General features: G+C 43.5%; 2 protein-coding genes across 3 annotated transcripts in view; one reads left to right on the top strand and one right to left on the bottom strand.

Moving 5' to 3' along the window:
* Window positions 1-4,192: 4,192 nt before the first annotated feature.
* Window positions 4,193-12,374, top strand: LOC129867199 (microtubule-associated proteins 1A/1B light chain 3B). The gene is made up of 4 exons (XM_055940435.1): window positions 4,193-4,444; window positions 9,221-9,276; window positions 10,339-10,445; window positions 10,593-12,374. The coding sequence occupies exons 1-4, from the start codon at window positions 4,405-4,407 to the stop codon at window positions 10,765-10,767; spliced, it is 378 nt and encodes a 125-aa protein (XP_055796410.1). The 5' UTR covers window positions 4,193-4,404; the 3' UTR covers window positions 10,768-12,374.
* Window positions 12,211-21,898, bottom strand: part of LOC129867198 (zinc finger CCHC domain-containing protein 14-like) — a 48,913-nt gene continuing 39,225 nt past the window's right edge. For both annotated transcript variants that reach the window (XM_055940433.1, XM_055940434.1), the window contains exons 11-13: window positions 17,535-17,684; window positions 16,274-17,431; window positions 12,211-14,574 (exon numbers count right to left, since the gene is read on the bottom strand). In XM_055940433.1, the coding sequence (XP_055796408.1) occupies window positions 14,519-14,574; window positions 16,274-17,431; window positions 17,535-17,684 (1,364 nt within the window). In that variant the 3' untranslated portion in view covers window positions 12,211-14,518. The remainder of the gene's footprint in view (window positions 14,575-16,273; window positions 17,432-17,534; window positions 17,685-21,898) is intronic.

Raw genomic sequence — 21,898 nt, 5'->3', positions numbered from 1 at the left:
GTCTGGTGAGCAAGAACAGAGAAAGGCTTATAATGATGGATTTAATTAAAGGTAGGCTTATTTTGTTTTGAAACTGGGTTTGCTGGAGGTCATTTTGCAGGGCGCTGGCAGTGCACCTCCTTGCACAAAGGCGGAGGTAGCGGTCCTGCTGCTGGGTTGTTGCCCTCCTACGGCCTCCTCCACGTCTCCTGATGTACTGGCCTGTCTCCTGGTAGCGCCTCCATGCTCTGGACACTACGCTGACAGACACAGCAAACCTTTTTGCCACAGCTCGCATTGATGTGCCATCCTGGATGAACTGCACTACCTGAGCCACTTGTGTGGGTTGTAGACTCCGTCTCATGCTACCACTAGAGTGAAAGCACCGCCAGCATTCAAAAGTGACCAAAACATCAGCCATGAAGCATAGGAACTGAGAAGTGGTCTGTGGTCACCACCTGCAGAATCACTCCTTTTTTGGGGGTGTCTTGCTAATTGCCTATAATTTCCACCTTTTGTCTATTCCATTTGCACAACAGCATGTGAAATTTATTGTCAATCAGTGTTGCTTCCTAAGTGGACAGATTGATTTCACAGAAGTGTGATTGACTTGGAGTTACATTGTGTTGTTTAAGTGTTCCCTTTAATTTTTTGAGCAGTGTATATACTAACATAGTATCATTGTGTGATAGCAGGCACAGCACCAATGTGCAAAGAACCTTTTCCTTTCTTGAACATTCATGTCTATTAGTCTATACAAAAATTCAAATCACATTATTTCAATCTTGAGAAGTAACATGATTAGTAGGTGTCATGTTATTGTTTTAAGAATTTACTATTTTATATAAATAATTTATTGATACTTATATTGATACTTATTTAGATTTTAATCTCAGATCAGGCTGCAGTCTGCAGTAATCAAAAGTAGGTACTAGGCCTACTACAACCTAGACTACCGTTGAGAAAGATACTGTCACTCCCCTTCAATACTCCCCAGGTCATAATTATAAATGTGTTCTCAATCAACTTTACAGAGTGAAAAAGGTCAAACAAAAAGATTCTGCTCCTAGTAATCAACAGTAGGTAGGCCTAGTCATTACCTCTGTTTCATCCCTTCCCTGCAATATTCCCCATCGTTGTTTCCCAAACTCGGTCCTGGGGCCTCCCAGCGGTGCATGTTTTGGTTTTTGCCCTAGCACTACATAGCTGATTCAAATAATCAAAGCTTGATGATGAGTTGATTATTTGAATCAGCTGTGTAGTGCTAGGGCAAAAACCAAAACGTGCACCCATGGGAAGTCCCAGGACCGAGTTTGGGAAACCCTTAATGGGGAATATTGAAGGGGAGTGACAGTATCTTTCTCAACAGTAGCCCAGGTTTTAGGCCTAGCCAATCAACCTCACTTGGTGAATGAAAGGTAAAATGTATAAATCCCAAGACATGTTTTTTCCCCGGTGTATATCTTAGACAATGTAGTCTTTTAAAATGTCTGAATCTGTCACAAACTACACAAAATGTCTAAATCTGCAGGATGATTGGCAGGGTTTATCAGAGAGCGCCGCCTGCTGCTCAAAAACTGGAGCTGCCCCTTCTGACCATGTTTGTGCAAAAGCTGATGGACGAAAGAAGAGAAAGGCTTTTTAGGTTCCATCCTCTGCTCCACAATGTTTGTTAACCTGCTACGGCTAAAGAAGAGGACAAGAGCGTGGAGGCGAGCTGAGCCTGTGGATATGAGCTACACTGCTTCCTGACTGACTTTATTGATGCTGAGCGTTGCTAAGAGACTGAACCAAAAGTGTTACTCTAGTGTATAGGCTACACTCTTGTGTTATACTAGGTTAATTGTGTTTCCATAGCTAGGGCTGATAGTGAAGACTTGTAAAGAGCAGAATCAACAACCTCTGCATAATCAAAACAGTTGCTTTGTGAGAAGGTGTTTGTATTTCTATTTATTAAGCATCCCCATTAGCTGCAGCTACTCCTCCAGGGGTCCAAACAAGATTATGGCAATTACCGTTAACCCATGTTCACAGTTAGCCACTGATATGTAAATCCAGCCAGAATAGTCCCAGCGGCCTTGCCTTGGCCACAAGTCAGGGCATGTTCAATGAGGCCATGGCCCGATGAGTCCCAGGAGCAGGGTGTGGAGGTGAAAACACAAAAGTCTGAGGCTTTTTGGTAAAACACTGGAGTAAATCCTCAGTGGAAATGCACCACAAGTCTCTTGAATTTCTGGGTGCAGCAGGTTCTTTTTTGGCACATTGTAACCACAGCTGATCGCTTCAAAATGAGTGAAGACGGTGGTGCGTGGTGCAAGACAAATATGGTCAAATCAAATTAAAGGTTTGAAGATGAGGGCTGGAAAGAGAGATCCCTGTCTTTTCTGACAGCAAATAACTTCATGCCACTAATGCCATTCAGGCTGTGGTTTGGTCTTCAACCATTCAACCCGATGTGTCACGGCTCATTCACTCCCCCTCCTGGATTTAAAAGTAATAGACTACAGTAAGAAACTGGCAGAAGTGCTTATCCTACACATATCCATGAGGGGAAATGAGTTTGATTATGTCCAGAAATAATCCCTACCTCCTAGGGACTTCCTAGGGCCCCTGGGAAGATTCAAAATGTTGTTTACAACTATCCAGTTCACTCAGGTGTGTACGGGCTAGCAGGGTTGTCTATCTGTGGGACCCGTAGTCTCTGTCTCAAACTTAGATTGGCTTGTCTAAATGACTAGCTTGCTTTAACGTCATATGGTATATGTCCAATATACAACGGCTCAGGGCTATTTTACGCACAACGTAACGCGGAGTGTCTGTACACAGCCCTTAGCCATGGTTTATTGGCCATATATAACAAACCCCCAAGGGGCCTTATTGCTATTATAAACTGGTTACCAATGTAATTAGAGCAGTAAAAATATATGTTTTGTTATTCCCGTGGTGTATTGTCTGATATACCACGGCTGCCAGCCAATCAGCATTCAGGGCTCGAACCACCCAGTTTATAATTCACATTGCTTCCTATTCTATGGGCATAGCAATAATGTCTATGTAAGTGTTTGCAAACATTATCATTATCAACATAGTGTCATGTCTTTCATCCTCTTTTCTTTTAGCGAGGTGCAGAATGTCATTCACCTATTTTTTTTATAGCCTACGAGCACGGCACAATAATGCACATTCCCTTGCTTGCTGATTAAGCTATGGGCAAACTTTTTGTAATTATCACCTTCCTCTCTCTCAACCTATGGGAATACATCTTGGGATGTATTTATGTCTACTTTATCCATGTTCTCTTACTGGCTTTCTGACAGCAAATGTTATCAACAACCCTCCACCAGCTAAGCCTCGTCATAGGAACTCATGTCTCCCTTTTACTTTCCACCAGCTTCAAACAGCTGTATAAACTATATTTTTTGTTGTTGAAAATATATTTCACAGTGATTTGGACGGTACAATGACTCCCTTACCTAGTCAGTGCTTGTTTTCACACATAAACTTAAATTGAACAAACAGCGATTTTTACATTGGCCACTTAACCCGATTTCCACTAGATAAACAGCCACAAAGTAAAAACAGCCTTCCCATTTTGACAACAGATGCTGTGCTCCCATGCGAGAAATCAATAGGTGAATATCACAGGGAAATCACAACACTGGCTGGTAAGTAATACTGTGAAACATTACACGATTTACTGCAGATATATTATGGACACTTTTTGAAATTGCAATGCTACCAACATTTTTTTAAACCTGTGTAACAAATTTAAGCTTTCACTCTATTGAAACAACAAATAATAATTATGTTGTGAGAGACTGAGACAACAGGTTTGTCTAATTTGGACAATGGGTTTGTCTAATTGTGAGCAAAAAACTATTGTAGTGACTCACTCACTGCTGAAGCTTATTTACTTATTTACTACTTTCATAACAGCCCTGTCTAAATAACAACTATTTTCTGTCTTTTGAAAAATGTGCATGAACATGTTTAACATATTACAGACCTTTTACATATTTCAATAAGACATTATAAGGGCTCCTGCATGTTCATGACAACTAATAACGCATTAGTTTATCAAAACTGTTGCCTTGAAGTACAGTAAGCCTTATCTAATTATATCAGTAGGCCAAATTTGAGTCGAATTGTTCGTTAGCCAGATTATTCACTCCAGGCCTGAACCAGGGTAATCTCTCACTTTCAATGACGTCAAGTATCAGCTGACTGGTTTGTTTTGCTGTAGACTCCGCAGCAGATAGCAAGGAAGGAGTCGAACGACATCAAAGGAGTCAAATAATTTGTTATTCTTACAAAAAATTGGTCTTGGATCGCCCAACAGTTTAAATCGCTTACGTTTGAAATATATTTACCATTCTTACAGGCATCTTTTGCCTCATTTACGAAACAGTTTGACCTGCGTGAAATATGCCTTCAGAGAAGACATTCAAACAAAGGAGGACATTTGGTATGTACTAGCACAGCAAATTTTAACATTTGAATCAGATTTTATAGATTATATCGTTATTTCAATTAGTAACTGTTTCGTAATGTTAGCTTTTATGTGGAAAACAGATGGTTTCCCAATTTCCCCTAGTGTCTGAATAGTTAATCAGTTCAACTTCGACCAGACGCCAAAGGCAATAAACATTCTAGGTACACATTTGGAAGATAATTCATTTGATTTAATATAGGCCTATATTAAAAAGCGGAAAAGCGACAAATTCGTGATAATTAAGGGTGGTGGCTGTATCTAGGCTAATAAAAAAGGTTATATCCTCAACAGTGGGTCATGTTATGCAATCCGAATAGACAGAGCAAATATTGGTGTTGTGTTTAGTTGGTAGAATTTAGCCTACAATGTCTGTCTCTGTAAAATGTATGTCAATGACAGCGAAACGATAATCGGATTCTGTTGAGCTCAATTTGTTTGTGAAAGGGTTGTTTAAAAAAAAAAACAAGTAGGCTACATAGGCCTATTGCTCTTCTCGAAATGCAGGGAAGTGCGCTGCAGAATTGGGGGATGGGATGGGACGGATTGCGGAGGTGAAGAGGGCCTTGGGGGAAGGGGCCAAAAACAAATGTCTGTAGGCTAACTGTAACATTGTCATGTAGACCTGGATAACAAACTAAGTATGGATTGGCGTGTAAATTTCGCTTTCTGTCAATAAGCCTTTATGTTCAATACGGTTTTGCGTCTGAGATAAGGTCCCTTGTTTTTAGGGTTGTGATGTGACTAGATGGAGTACAGCTACGACCGGACGTTAGTTTTCATAGCAGGTTAGGAGAGCTTTTCAGCGAACCCTAAACCCCTTTCTTAATCTTAACCTAATTATCCTAACTCAGGGATTCCCAAACTTTTTGGACCCGCGACCCCATTTTGAAAGAAAAAAAACATTTGTTGCCACAGTAGGGAGAAACTGGACGAAAGTAACACTTCTTGTTTTTTACTCAGACAGTTTGGGACCTCTACCTGTAATTTAATTTCTAGGGCAAATGAGTTGAAATTATTGTTGCATTCAGTATGATATGTTATGTTATGTTTTGCATTCAGTATGATATGTTGTGATTTATATTATATGACTTGTGGGCAGAAAGACAGATTTTTACCTTGTCAGCTCGGGGAGTCGATCTAGCAACCTTTCGGTTACTGGCCCAACGCTCTAACCACTGAGGTCCCAAGTGGCGCAGTGGTCTAAGACACTGCCTCTCAGTGCAAGAGGTGTCACTGCATCTTTCGGTTCGAATCCAGGTTGCATCACATCCGGCCGTGATTGGGAGACCCATAGGGCGGTTCATAATTGGCTCAGCGTCGTCTGGGTTTGGCCTGGGTAGGCTGTCATTGTAAATAAGAATTTGTTCTTAACTGGCTTGCCTAGTTAAATAAAGGAAAAATAAATAAATGAATCAGCAAAACGTATGATATATTACGAATTCTAGCTAGCTGGCTAGGTGGCGTTAATTAAAAGAAAACAATATTTAAAAAAATATATATTTAAGTCGGTTAAGAACAAATTCTTATTTAACTGGCGGTCTAGGAACAGTCTGCCTTGTTCAGGGGCAGAACGACAGATTTTTACCATGTCAGCTCGGGGATTTGATCTAGCGACCTTTCGGTTACCAACGCTCTAACCACTAGGCTACCTGCTGGCGTTGGCTAGCTGGCTAACGTTGGATGGGTTAGTGTTAAGGAGTTTAGTTAAAGGGTTAGGGGAAGGGTTAGCTAAAATGGTTAAGGAAAGGGTTAGCTAAAAGGGTTCAAGTTAGGGGTAGAGGTCTTTTGGACCTGGGGCTTTCCTACCCAGACCTGATATGCATAAATATATTTTCTAAATATAGAGACCCGTTCCAAACGGACCCGAGGACAACTAGACCCATTCCGTATGGACCTGATTGGATCCAGACCCGGTCCAATCTGAGTGAGGAAAGCAGCAGAAAGTAATTTTTAAAGCTACTTTATTAAGCGGTGCTGATATTGCGCGAGAGAAGGCAGAGAGGTGCCGCTCTAGCAAGTGGGGCCTACTCACAGCTATAGTAGACTAATAGCTGCCATAGCTAGGTTATTTATCAAAAATGATTAAGTAGTACCTGTCTTGACTTCATCAGACCGGGAAAAGCTAGTTAAGCTAGCTAACGTTATCTAGCTAGGCTAATTGAGGCTGCAGTGCATGCGCTTTCTCATCCTACAGTTAAAAATAACTCCATTCAGAATATTACCTAAATAGCAGCCTAACCATACCAAACATATCATACTAATTTGTGTGTCCTGGATTTACAGTAACTATTATGTCTAATCTGAGAACAGGCTGGGCGAGACGTGCACAATATCTGTTTTAGCTGTATTATCAGCCATCATTTCATGTTTTTGTACTTTTTAATAATGAATTCTCTAGGTTTCACATTTTAAGAAAATTAACCGTGTGTTAACATTGCAATGTTGAGCAACCACAATATTTTGCCTTTACAATATTAATCAGACTAAAATGGATCAAATAATAGCTATATTAACTATCATATTCTCATCTCACTTTAATGGGAATGTAAGGGGAGATATTTTTAACCACTAACCTGTCGACAAAAGCTTATGTGAGAAGCTGATCCATTAAGGCATAATTATAAGGCATAATGTAATTTATCATTTTCAAACATTCAGTCCCTTCTTGATATTTTGCTAACATTATAAAAGCAATATGAATTAGAGACAATGGCCTGTTGTTAAATGTGTTTTTATTTTATTCCAGGTCATCAGTTTACGTTGTTGCTTTCGTCCCACCCGTCCCTCCTGGAACTTCTCCCAGGATAACAACAAGACTAGCTTGCATGATACTTGAAACCTATGCTGTCATTTAGTCACTAGATGGGTTAATAAGAAAATTACATATGTTTGGAACCTTAAACAACTATACACAACTCTACAACAGAAAAACACTTCTGGGTCAGTTTTCTTTACTTACATTGCTCAAAACCACATTTTATTGATAACTTGGTGGATAACATTTTTTTTGCAGGGAGGTCGTCCTCCACACTAGGAACGTGCTGAGTTCACAGCATCATTCTAGTTCATGTGTTATCTGAGAAAATGGGCGGTACCCCATGTGGGGAAAAAGTGATGTAATCAACGGCCAACGTTTACTTTTTTCATTGTGACTATGACAGTCTATTACAAATCAGTACTTTTGACAGTATTTTAATCAAATTGTATTTGTCACATGCGCCGAATACAGCAGTAGACCTTACCATGAAATGATTACTTACAAGCCCTTATCCAACAATGCAGTTCAAGAAATGGAGTTAAGAAAGTATTTTATAAATAAACTCAAGTAAAAAAATATATATATATATAGACTTATATACTTTCTAAATATAGCATAATCAAATTATAAAACGACTAACTATAAGATTTCGCCTTATTCATACCGTTTTGTTGAATAGTTGAATAATAGGATAATAAAATCCTATTTGTATTGTGTACTTGAGCTTGTGTCCTCAAGTGACTACATCTCAGCAATTTATAACTATTTTTGTCAGAAAGGTGAGATTTTAACCTATCTTTGAGTATGCAGCATTACTAGTTATTGTTTATGGCCCTCATGATAAATAATTACTTTTGGGGATTACGTAGATTACATTTTCGACGACATTTAATTACATTTAACTGGTAAAATCCACTTCAATCCGTGTAGATGAAAGGGAGGAGACGGGTTAAAGAAAGATTTTTAAGCCTTGAGACAATTGAAACATGGATTGTGTATGTGTGCCATTCAGAGCGTGAATGGGCAAGACAAAATATTTCAGTGCCTTTGAACAGGGTATGGTAGTAGGTGCCAGGCGAACCGGTTTGAGTGTGTCAAGAACTGCAACGCTGCTGGGTTTTTCACTCTCAACAGTGTGTATCAAGAATGGTCCAACACCCAAAGGACATCCAGTTAACTTGACACAACTGTGGGAAGCATTGGAGTCAACAATGGACAAGCATCCCTGTGGAGCACTTTCAACATCTTGTAGAGTCCATGCCCCGACAAATTGAGGCTGTTCTGAGGGCAAAAGGGGATTCAACTCAATAGTATGAAGGTGTTCATAGTGTTGTACACTCAGTGTAGGCCTAGATATAGTAAAGGCTGTTTTTAGCCTTCAGCCTTTATATAATCATATGAATGAATTTATATACAATATTTGACTATAAAAGACTCCTCTGAGAAAACAATTTGTCTGAACTGTCTCTTTAAGTCTATTGTATTTACTTAAGCGCAAAGTGAATTATTATTCCTGTAAAAATCTGTCTCTTGTGTATTTCTGGATAGAATTGCCTAAATATGAACATTTTAGTGAATCAATTGGGATCAAGAGGTCCATCCTTCCAGGTACTTGTGGTGTTGTTTCTTCTGTCCATCAGTCAAAACTGACCCAGGGTTTGTGTGTAAACAAAGGGGCCCAAGGCCTTATCTGGTGCCATGGAAACCGTTGTTTTGGCCTTGTTGCAAATGGCCACCGAGTTGCAAAGTTCAGCAGGATGGGATTAGTTTAGAATATATTATGTTCACTTGCTGTTTCATTCATGGTCTGAGTTGATTCGTCACCTGGTTTGCTGCACTGATTGTATTGTCTATAACCATAGGGGGTTTGAGGTAAATGGGCAACATATTTTTCCTTTGAGTTACCTGTGTGAAAGGCAGATGGGATATAGAACAGATAGTCTGATAGTTGTTTTGTCATCTCACCTGTTCTCTCTTCCTTGTGTCCACAGAGCAGAGAGTAGATGATGTACGGCTGATCCGAGAGCAGCACCCCAACAAGATCCCGGTTAGTATCAGATCTATTACCACCACAACCATGCAAAGATATAATATACTTAAGCAATAAGGCACGAGGGGATGTGGTGTATGGCCAATATACCACGGCTAAGGGCTGTTCTTATGTACGACGCAATGCAGAGTGCCCAGATACAGCTATTACCACAAACCCCAGAAGTGCCTTATTGCTATTATAAACTGGTTACCAACTTAATTGGAGCAGTAAAAATACATGTTTTGTCGTGGTATATGGTCTGATATACCACGGCTGTCAGCCAATCAGGATTCAGGGCTCGAAACACCCAGTTTATAAATTGGGATAGAGTACTCCTAAATACAGACCCATCCAATGTTTTCCTCAACAGAGGTTATCCTTCCTAACAGATATTCTCATGAAAAATAGGTAGAAGGGTATGGAACTGTCTTGGTGTTAGCCATGTGTCAGGACCCAAACAGACCACATATCAGATTGAATATTTCTCTAACCTTCCATCTGCTGCCTCTCCTCCACACACACTCTGACTGACTGAAAGGGCCTCAGTTACAGTACATGACCACTTCCTGATCCTTACCTTTGTCTGTCCAGGTGACCCAAAATTCTGAGTAATGCCCCTCCCCCTCTGACACTAGCTGTGTCTTGGTAATATCCCTTCCCCTCTGACTGACACTAGCTGTGTCTTGGTAATGGCCCCTCCCCCTCTGACTGACACTAGCTGTGTCTTGGTCATAGAAATAGAATGGGCGTCCCCATTCAAGTCAATGATGGCATTGTGATGGCGGTCATTGCGAGGAGCAAAGCTGGAAAATATAGAAGGAAGTGTACCCATCAATATGTGCTGTGATTTGTTGACTCAACTGACATTACAAAAAATACATTACCATGGAAATGATTACATCACAATACTAGGCAGCCATTGCGGGTGTACACATGAGTTTACCAGTCAAATCGCAAGGGTTAGAGGTTCCGGAGCCCATTCTATTTCTATGGTCTTGGTAATGTGACTCCTTCTAGCAAGATGTGCTGTGGGGACAGTGAGCTCTTTAACAAGATGTTTCCTCTGCTTCCTTTCAGGTCATCATTGAGAGATACAAGGGAGAGAAGCAGCTGCCCATCCTGGATAAAACCAAGTTCCTGGTTCCTGACCATGTCAACATGAGTGAACTGATCAAAATCATCAGGTGCTCTTTCATGATGTTACGTTATCCTCTACCTTCTCTGTATTTACTTACATTCATTTATCAGGCATTCACTACAGCAAATATACTTCTACCAATGTGTGGATCTGATGTGCTGAACTCTTTGTCCATGTATCTTTGTCCCACCAGGAGGCGCCTCCAGCTGAACTCCAACCAGGCCTTCTTCCTGCTGGTGAACGGCCACAGCATGGTGTCCGTGTCGGCAGCCATCGCTGAGGTGTACGAGCGCGAGAAGGACGACGATGGCTTCCTCTACATGGTGTATGCCTCGCAGGAGACCTTCGGAACCATGGCCCCCCAGTAACAGCCTCCCACCACCACGCCAGCACTCGGACATTGATACTATCTACCACCCTCCCTTCCTGATCCTTCGTTCCTAAATACAGACCTATCCCCCTGCCTTCTCTCCAACCCATGCTTGCTTTACAACCTTAGCCAAGACCATAGGAACCAACCGACCTCTCCTCCCATGTGCTAAAGGGCCCCTTATAGATATTAAAAGCCCTATCCTGCACCTTCTCATACTCTGCCCCTTATCCATACATTCAGCCATGAGTTTAGGGAAAGGGATTAAATAGTTTGTTTGGGTTTTGTTGTATAGGATGGATTAGTATAGCAGAGATGATTGCCAGTTCAGCTTGAGTTCGCTCACACAAGATTCAAACATTTTACATGTTAAATCCCTGCTTGAGTCCATCACGGTTGAGTTCAGATACAGCAAACCCCATCTTTTCTTTTCCACTGGTTGGGTTTGCTAAACTTGAATGAGCTCAGTCTTTTGGATGAAGCTTCAATCATAACAGCTGCTGAGGAATTTTGTAACAGTTTAGTTGAATCCAGTTTGACTGACATGGGACATTACTGCCACAACATGTGTCATCATGTGGTAAAGTCTCCTGTGATGGGTGACTTAGGCCAAGTCTTAACCGCTGTGACAAAATTACTGTTTCTATTTCCGTTTTAGTCTTTACTTTCGGCCAATTCTAGGCAAACTATAGTTTTTAAGGCTTACATGTTAATGTGTGTTCAGTTTAGCATTCACCTCCCCCTGTCTTTATAATGGTTATGGGTTCAGAGATAAGTACAATTTTCTCCTTAATGAAAACAAAGGTCCTTTTTCAAATATGTTTTTATTTCCCTGCCTTTGTCGTAAATGTCTCCACATAGAAGAGATGCGAGGGACTCTTGGTTAAAAAAATAAATAAATGCTATGCTACCGAAAACCTGCTATGATGATTGTAAAGAGATTTGCCTCTGTGTACAGATATTGGACAAATGAAAGGAATAATAAACTGACCTTGAACACTATGATAGGACATGATGATGGAATTGCATTTGTATGTTGAAAGGGTCACTGATGTGGGGTTGGTGGCCAGTTAGGACTGGGTCTGTCCATCTCTCCCCCACCTAGACCTGCCCTAGGGCTCTGGACAGAGCTCATCTCTGGGTGGCATCACACTTTTAGAATATTCCATTTGTTTAATAGAGGGTTATTTACGCCTTTATAATGTGTGCTGACTTGTGTCCTCTTCCCTCTCGCTGTCCTCTTCCCTCTCGCTGTCCTCTTCCCTCTCGCTGTCCTCTTCCCTCTCGCTGTCCTCTCAACTGTTTTAAATGTTAGATGCCTTTTTATGTCAGGATTTTTGGCAGTTCATCTTTATTTTGTTTTCATTCAATGTGATTTTGTTTCGTTGTACAAATGTCCATATGCTATACTTGTGCATAATGAATAAGAATGATTCTATGATCAGTTTGAGGGTTTAATGACAGAGGAATGGTACAGTTATCAACCCAATGTTCCTCTGCATTCTCCTGTGTTTGCCACTTGCATTCTTCATATTTACAGCAGTATTACACAACCTTTTCTTGTATTTATGTTGGTATTTTATGAATAAAAAAAACGATGTATAAGTTTCTGTGGTGTGTTCCCCATCTAGAACACCTATGCTGCTATTAGACACTGTGTTGCCAATGAGATTGTGATATCAGAAAACAAAATGCTTTTTACAATGTTTTTCATGCAGTATATAAAACAAGCAAATCTTAAAACACACTACACCATATGATATAAAATTCTGACATAAAAAAATAATACAGGATCTGCCCTTCAAGTTCAAATCTGCTTCACAATAATACCAACTGTTTTAAAACACCTTTTAAATCAAACAACATGCATAGCTATTGACTAAGAAAATGGCTACGTTACAGTCAAATAATACTAGCTAATTATATGTTTGACAAGAATCTCATTGGAACCAAGTAACCTGAAACGGTTCCAGAAGCAAAAATGCAGTATCATTTTATTATGGCCATACATTTTCTTTAGTAAATGATTGTACCATGCAGGTTTGCTAAGGCATCCAGGATGTACAGCTTAGTGCACAAATGTGATTTCCCATGGTCAATAATTTCACTATTTCATTTTAATGATATTAAGACATGATTATAAATCAAATTGGTTTACACAAAATGTTTGCAGCATGAACCAAGGTGTATTAACTAAGCACAATGTTACAGAACAGTGTAAAAACAAATGAACCACCAGAGAATCATGTTTGCTCTGCAGCCGTAATGTGCCTACTGTAAACTCTCTTACTCCCATGAGACCTAGACCAGAAACAGCATGGATGTGGTCAAAACATTTTTGACCACAGTCCCTGACATGCAATACTGTACAGATAGTCAAGATACAATCCTGGATTGTCCTACAATTCCTTGATCTTCAGTGACCACTTCCTGATCCTTTCCTACAAATATCACATCCACCAGAATGGAACTCCAAGTGGATCCTGATTTTGTCAAAGTCTTGACTATCTATTGGAAGCAATCGGTGCAAGTGTTTATTGGTACATATGATCATTATCAAAGAAATGTCCCTTATGACTGAATTGTGTCCTCCATACCTGGCTAGGGACACTCCAGTGCATAACAACAAACCTATAATAACTCCAGCCTTGAGGACCACTGTCCTCATGTCACACTCACATCCAATGGCCTGGGACCAGCCAGTCTCATAAAAGTGCTTCACATGCCACACCATGGTGGCAACTTAAGGAGACATTCACTGACACATTCAATATCAAATCTTTCTCAAAAAGGATCCCCTTACATTTCACCACCACCCATTTTGGGCAGTGATTATAACAATTAGACTGCTCGAACTTCTAAACGATTAAACAAGTTTGGAATCATTTCCAGGCAGTTCGGCACAAAACAATATCAATGGCACATCTTAGTAACGCTGGCACCATCTGTTTCTTGTTATCATTAATACCTGCACTGTACAGGGCTAAGTACCCACAGTGAATGATTTGTTGAATAAAGCACTTGTTTGTTTCACTTCCTCTTCCCCTGTGCTGTCTGGCAACACAAAGGGAAATGACAGAAGTACTTCCTTGTTTATTTCCTGGTTTCCTCAGAGACATGCTTTGTTCCAGAGGAGGAGGATTTGGCAGACAGTCAGTCAATGTGCATTATTTGGCAGTCATCTTATGTCTTTACATTCACACATAATTCACTCAGATATACATCCAACTTTCTTCTCCAGAGCAACTTAAAAGGCCATCTTGTCTTAGAACAGTACAAGTACTTGTTTTGAAAGGGTTAGGTCTGGCTACAGAACTGAGTGACACTGAGGTGTGACCTGAGTAGCGTGAGGAGTTGTCACATTTCTATTTTTTCCTTTGACCAAAATCATCTGTTATAGATGGACTGGAACTAATACAAATCTGTGGTTCTGCCCCTGAACAAGGCAGTTAACCCACTATTCCTAGGCAGTCATTGAAAACAATAATTTGTTCTTAACTGACTTGCCTAGTTAAATAAAAGGTAAAAATTAAAAAATACATTTAAAAAATAGCACCCTCCAAATTGACTCTATAATTTCACTTTCTTCATGGTCTCAAGCAAGAATCTAAGTTGAGTTGAGTGGCCACCATTCACCAGCCTACCATCAAAACTGTGACTGGTGTTCAAAGAGTTAATGAAAGGAGCTCCTCCAATCTGAGGAACATAAGGTGCTGATGTGCGCAAGAGTGAGATCACAGGAGTTTTTCTTAGTCCCCTGAGTCCTGGCTGTCTGATTTAGGAGCATACTTCAGCCGAAATGTGCCTGAAAAACAAAATACCAATTACGGTCAATATGTCAAGTTCCCTAAGAGGTTTCTGTAGATATAAAAAATATACAGTACCAGTCAAACGTTTGGACACACCTACTCATTCAAGGCTTTTTCTTTATTTTTACTATTTTCTACATTGCAGAATAATAGTGAAGACATCAAAACTATTAAATAACACATATGGAATCATGTAGTAACCAAAAAAGTGTAAAAAAATATATATATATATTTTATATTTGAGATTCTTCAAAGTACCACCCTTTGCCTTGATGACAGGTCTGGGATTCTCTCAACCAGCCTTATGAGGTAGTCACCTGGAATTAATTTCAATTAACAGGTGTGCCTTGTTAAAAGTTAATTTGTGGAATTTCTTTCCTTCTTAATGCGTTTGACCCAATCAGTTGTGTTGTGACAAGGTAGGGGTGGTATACAGAAGACAGCCCTGTTTGGTAAAAGGCCAAGTCCAAATTATGGATCAGCTCAAATAAGCAAAGAGAAGCGACAGTCCATCATTACTTTAAGAAATTAAGGTCAGTCAATCCGGAAATTTCAAGAACTTTGAAAGTTTCTTCAAGTGCAGTCGCAAAAGCCATCAAGCCCTATGATGAAACTGGCTCTCATGAGGACAGCCACAGGAAGACCCAGAATTACCTCTGCTGCAGAGGATACGTTCATTAGAGTTACCAGCCTCAGATTGCAGTCGAAATAAATGTTTCACAGAGTTCAAGTAACAGACACATCTCAACATCAACTGTTCAGAGGAGACTGTGTGAATCAAGCCTTCATGGTCGAATTGCTGCAAAGAAACCACTACTAAATGACAGCAATAAGAAAAAGAGACTTGCTTGGGCCAAGAAACACGAGCAATGGACATTAGACCGGTGGAAATATGTTCTTTCGTCTGATGAGTCCAAATTAGAGATTTTTGGTTCTAACCACCGTGTCTTTGTGAGAAGCAGAGTAGGTGAACGGATGATCTCTGCATGTGTGGTTCCCACTGTGAAGCATGGAGGAGGTGTAATGGTGCTTTGCTGGTGACACTGTCTGTGATTTATTTAGAATTCAAGGCACACTTAGCCAGCATGGCTACCACAGCATTCTGCAGCGATACGCCATCCCATCTGGTTGGCGCTTACTGGGACTATCATTTGTTTTTCAACAGGACAATGACCCAAAACACACCTCAAGGCTGTGTAAGGGCTATTTGGCGAAGAAGAAGAGTGATGGAGTGCTGCACCAGATGACCTGGCCTCCACAATCACCCGACCTAAACCCAATTGAGATGGTTTGGGATGAGTTGGACTGCAGAGTGAAGGAAAAGCAGCCAACAAGTGCCAAGCATATGTGGAACTCCTTCAAGACTTTTGGAAAAGCATTCCACATGAAGCTGGTTGAGAGAATGCCAAGAGTGTGCAAAGCTGCCATCAAGGCAAAGGGTTGCTACTTTGAAGAATCTCAAATATAAAATATATTTTTATTTGTTTAACACTTTTTTGGTTACTACACGATTCCATATGTGTTATTTCATAGTTTTGATGTCTTCACTATTATTCTACAATGTAGAAAATAGTAAAACATTTAAAAAAGCCTTGAATGAGTAGGTGTGTCCAAACTTTTGACTGGTACTGTACGTATTTTTAATCATAGAATTACAATATTTCTTGCAGTAGCTGTACGGTTTCTACTTTATACCTTGCTGAGCAGCGTCCATGGGTGGCTGCTTGCATTCCTGTGCCCGATGGCCGATGACCCCACAGTTGTAGCAGGACAGGCTCCCTGGCTTCTTGTGCCCTCCGTTCCCCACCACTCCATGATGCTGATACATGTTGGCCCCGGCCCCCAGAAAGCCCTGCATGGGGGGCAGGACCAGCCCCTGCTGCCCCTGTGTGTCATGGCTGTGAGACATGCTGCTGTTGTAGAGGGGTTGTGCCACCAGGGGGTAGGGGAAGGCAGTACTGCTCCCAGCCAGCAGGGGATTGAGGTGAAGCAGGGGACCCAGGGTGAACACTGACGTCCCTGAGAAGGGGTGCTGGAAGTACCCTGCGTAGCTGGCCGGGAGGGCCCCGTAGGAACCACAGTTCCCACTGCAACCACAGGAGCTGCACACGCACACAGGGGGGCTTGGGGTGGAGCCAGAGGCGACGGTGTAGCCACTGTTCTCCATGGAAGTGGGACTGGAGCATGGCAGGACAGCAGCGCTACTGTTGACACAATAGGTGTTGCCTGGCACCGCTGCTATGGGAACGCTGCTCACGGTTCCCATGGGAATGCCACTCACAGATGGGAAGGCTGACTTAAAGGAGGGAGATAATGAGGAAGAGGAGGCGGAGGAAGACGGGTAAGGGTAGTGTCCAGCACGGGGTAAGGAGGGGGACACCTGTAGGTGTAGAGGGGGGTGTGAGATGTGGTGCAGGGTGTTGGAGGTGGTGGTGAGGGCGGTGCTGGTCTCCACCATCAGGCCTGGAAGTGAGCGCAGCATGGTGACCCCAGAGGGCCCCCGGGGCCCAGCAGAATCCTGGTGGAGGGGAGGGAACCCCACACTGTCCACACTCAGGCCAGGGAACAGGCTCTCCAGACGCACCCCAACAGCTACGCCTGAACCCAGGGGTTTGGCCCGCTCATTAGGGCAAAGGGGAGGGGGCCGGGACTTACGGGGGGAACCCAGGATGCGTCTTGGTGACAGTAGGGGCAAGGAGGGTGGAGGAAGGCCAATGTGGGAGGGGCAGGGAGTAGGATCATTCTGCACGGGAAGAACCTGAGCAGTGGGCCGACTAGGACCTGTTGTAACGGTGGGGTTCAGGAGAACACATGTCCTGTCCTTCTCTCCGAGGTCTAGTCCTGACCCCATACCTGGATGGGAGACAGAACAAACTGTTATCAGAGATAAACTGTTATTACTGATATACCCTGCTTTTAAATTAGCATGACTGCTGAAAGAGGGAGGGGGACTCACGTCTGTGTGGCTCCTTGGCCCTGTCAAAGGCCCCTTCCCGGGACAGACACAGAGGGGTAATGGGGCTGGAGGAAGAGCTGGAATAACCTGAGGAGGAGCTGCTGTCCCGGGGGAGAGGGTGCATGCCCGTCTCTACCTCCACATGTAGCTCTGAACACAGAACACATGTAGGCTAAATGAAGCTGAAGTGTACAGCAGGGATCATCAACTAGATTCACGTGGGCTGATTTCTTCTTGACCGGATGGTCAGGGGACCGGAACATAATTACAAATAATTTGTAGACTGCAAATTGACCACGAGCAGATATAATATTTGACTAAACCATAATAATTTCAAACCATGTTTATATTTCTATACGATCACATACAGTGCATTAAGAAAGTATTCAGACCCCTTGACTTTTTCCGCATTTTGTTACGTTACAGCCTTATTCTAAAATAGATCAAATTACATTTTTCCCTCATCAATCTACACACAATACCCCATAATGACGAAGAGAAAACAGGTTTGTAGGCATTTTTACAATTTAGGTAGAAGGAATTGTCCGTAGAGCTCCGAGCTCCGATCTGGGGAAGGGTAACAAAACATTTCTGCAGCATTGAAGGTCCCCAAGAACACAGGGTTCTCCGTCATTCTTAAATGGAACAAGTTTGGAACCACCAAGACTCTTCCCAGAGTTGGCTGCCCACCCAGAGTGAGTAATCGGGGGAGAAGAGCCTTGGTCAGGGAGGTGACCAAGAACCCGATGGTCGCTCTGACAGAGCTCCAGAGTTCCTCTGTGGAGATGGGAGAACTTTCCAGAAGGACAACCATCTCCGCAGCACTCCACCAATCAGGCCTTTATGGTAGAGTGGACGGACAGAAGCCACTCCTCAGTAAAAGGCACCTGACAGCCCGCTTGGAGTTTGCCAAAAGGCACCTAAAGGACTCTCAGACCATGAGAAAAAATATGATTTGGTCTGATGAAACCACAATTTAACTATATGGCCTGAATGCCAAGCGTCATGTCTTGAGGAAACCTGGCACCATCCCTACGGTGAAGCATGGTGGTGGCAGCATCATGCTGTGGGGATGTTTTTCAGTGGCAGGGACTGTGAATGTCCTTGAGTGGTCCAGCCTAAGCCTGGACCTGAACCCGATCAAACATCTCTGGAGAGACCTGAAAATAGCTGTGAAGCGACGCTCCCCATCCAACCTGACAGAGCTTGAGGGGATCTGCAGAGAAGCATGGGATAAACTCCCCAAATACAGGTATGCCAAGCTTGTAGCGTCATACCCAAGATGTCACGCCCTGGCCATAGAGAGGCTTTTATTCTCTATTTTGGTTAGGCCATGGTGTGACTAGGGTGGGCATTCTAGTTTCTTTATTTCTATGTTTTGTATTTCTATGTTTTGGTCGGGTATGGTTCTCAATCAGGGACAGCTGTCTATCGTTGTCTCTGATTGGGAATCATACTTAGGCAGCCTTTTCCCTTTGGTCACCAAAGGGAAAAGGCTGCCTAAGTATGATTCCCAATCAGAGACAACGATAGACATGGTGTGACTAGGGTGGGCATTCTAGTTTCTTTATTTCTATGTTTTGTATTTCTATGTTTTGGTCGGGTATGGTTCTCAATCAGGGACAGCTGTCTATCGTTGTCTCTGATTGGGAATCATACTTAGGCAGCCTTTTCCCTTTGGTCACCAAAGGGAAAAGGCTGCCTAAGTATGATTCCCAATCAGAGACAACGATAGACATGGTGTGACTAGGGTGGGCATTCTAGTTTCTTTATTTCTATGTTTTGTATTTCTATGTTTTGGTCGGGTATGGTTCTCAATCAGGGACAGCTGTCTATCGTTGTCTCTGATTGGGAATCATACTTAGGCAGCCTTTTCCCTTTGGTGTTTGTGGGTAGCTGACTTTGTTAGTGGCACTATAGCCCTAGTAAGCTTCACGGTTGTTTATTTGTTTCTTGTTTTGTTGGCGACATTCTAAATAAAATAAAATGTACGCTCACCACGCTGCACTTTGGTCCGGTCATTTCCACCTAGACGACGGCCGTGACAGAACTACACACCCCCAAAGGACCAAGCAGCGTGGCCAGGAGAGGCAGCCCCCCCAAAACATTTTTGGAGGGGCAGACGGGACGGTCGGCGGAGCCGAGGTTGGAACCAGAGCCAGTCGGGGAGAAGAAGGTGAACTTGGAGGGGAGTGAAGCAGAGACAGTTAAGGAGTTGATGGGGAGATTGGAGTAGAGAGTTAGGAGAGAGCTGCTGTGTTGGTGCATGAGGCACGACATTCGCTCTACGGAGCGTGTCCTCAGGTTAAAATCACCTGAGTCAGCTCTCCATACTCGTCCTGAGGTGCGTGCTCGCCGTCTGGTGAAGACTGTGCCAGCCCCACGCACCAGGCCTCCTGTGCGCCTCCCCGGCCATGCACGTCTTGTGCCAGCTCTACGCTCCAGACCTCCAGGGCGCCTCCACAGCCCGGTAAGTCTTGCGCCGGCTCTGCGCACTGTGTCTCCGGTGCGATGTGACAGCCCGGTTCGTCCTATGCCTGCGCTCCGTACGTGCCGGGCTAAAGTAGGCATTCAGCCAAGAGGAGCGGTGCAAGGTCTAAGCACCAGATCTCCAGTGCTCCCCCACAGCCCGGTTCGACCTGTGCCTGCGCTCTGGAGATGCCGGGACAAAGTGGGCATTCAGCCTGGAAGTGTGGTGCCAAGGAGAAGCACCAGATCTCCAGTGCTCCCCCACAGCCCGGTTCATCTTGTGCCTGCTCCACGGGCCAGTCCGGAGCCTCCAACAACGGTCTCCAGTCCGGAGCCTCCAGCGACGGTCCCCAGTCCGGAGCCTCCAGCGACGGTCCCCAGTCCGGAGCCTCCAGCGACGGTCCCCAGTCCGGAGCCTCCAGCGACGGTCCCCAGTCCGGTGCCTCCAGCGACGGTCCCCAGTCCGGAGCCTCCAGCGACGGTCTCCAGTCCGGGAGCCTCCAACGACGGTCTCCAGTCCGGGAGCCTCCAACGACGGTCCCCAGTCCGGTGCCTCCAGCGACGGTCCCCAGTCCGGAGCCTCCAGCGACGGTCTCCAGTCCGGGAGCCTCCAACGACAGCCTCCAGTTACGGTCCCCAGTCCGGAGCCTCCAGCGACGGTCCCCAGTCCTTAGCCTCCAGCGACGGTACCCAGTCCGGGGTTTGCAACGTGGGTCCCCAGTCCGGGGCCTGCAGCGAGGGTCCCCAGTCCGGGGCCTGCGGCGAGGGTCCCTAGTCCTGGGCCTGTGGCGAGGGTCCCCAGTCCGGGGCCTGCGGCGAGGGTCCCCAGTCCGGGGTCGGCGACGAGGGTCCCCGCACCAGAGGCACCACCAAAGTGGGGGGAGCCAGAGGTGGAGCAGGGTCTATGTCCCGCACCGGAGCCGCCGCAGTGAATAGATGCCCACCCGGACCCTCCCCTATAGTCAGGTTTTGTGGCCGGAGTCCGCACCTTTGGGGGGGGGGGGGGGGGGGTACTGTCACGCCCTGGTCATAGAGAGGCTTTTATTCTCTATTTTGGTTAGGCCAGGGTGTGACTAGGGTGGGAATTCCAGTTTCTTTATTTCTATGTTTTGTATTTCTATGTTTTGGCCGGGTATGGTTCTCAATCAGGGACAGCTGTCTATCGTTGTCTCTGATTGGGAATCATACTTAGGCAGCCTTTTTTACTTTGGTGTTTGTCGGTAGCTGACTTTGTTAGTGGCACTATAGCCCTAGTAAGCTTCACGGTCGTTTCTTTGTTTCTTGTTTTGTTGGCGATATTCTAAATAAAAGAAAATGTACGCTCACCACGCTGCACCTTGGTCCGGTCATTTCCACCTAGACGACGGCCGTGACACAAGAAGACTCAAGGCTGTAATTGTTGCCAAAGGTGCTTCAACAAAGCACTGAGTAAAGGGTCTGAATAATTATTTAAATGTGATATTTCAGTTTTTAAAAAGCTGTTTTTGCTTTGTCATTATGGGATATTGTGTGTGGATTGATGAGGGAAAAAAACCATTGAATCCATTTTAGAATAAGGCTGTAAGGTAACAAAATATGGAAAAAGTCAAGGGGTCTGAATACTTTCCGAATGCACTGTATATCTCTCTATTATGCGTGGGAATACTTTGGAATAGATTTCCCAAATTAAAATCACTTGGAGCTGTACAACAATAAGAAATAAAAAAATACATTTCTCTTCTTTTTTTTTGTGGGGCAGCAAATAAAATCAGTTGGGGAACCCTGGCGTACAGGTTACCTGCAGTATCACGTTCTATAGATAAAGTTGAGACGGTGTACTTTGGAGGATTACATTTGTAATGAACCTTTATTTAAGTCTTTGTGTACAGTTTACATGTTCATGGAGCACAGTAAAG

This window comes from Salvelinus fontinalis, chromosome 12 (assembly GCF_029448725.1).
Source record: "Salvelinus fontinalis isolate EN_2023a chromosome 12, ASM2944872v1, whole genome shotgun sequence".
NCBI classification, from domain to species: Eukaryota; Metazoa; Chordata; class Actinopteri; order Salmoniformes; family Salmonidae; genus Salvelinus; species Salvelinus fontinalis.
This window is presented reverse-complemented; position numbering and strand designations above follow the sequence as displayed.

Excerpts from the sequence above, each read along its gene's own strand:
- LOC129867199 (XM_055940435.1), top strand. The coding sequence starts at position 4,405 with ATGCCTTCAGAGAAGACATTCAAACAAAGGAGGACATTTG. Across the intron at positions 9,277-10,338 it reads AGCACCCCAACAAGATCCCG|GTCATCATTGAGAGATACAA; the intron begins GTTAGTATCAGA and ends GCTTCCTTTCAG. Across the intron at positions 10,446-10,592 it reads GAACTGATCAAAATCATCAG|GAGGCGCCTCCAGCTGAACT; the intron begins GTGCTCTTTCAT and ends TTGTCCCACCAG.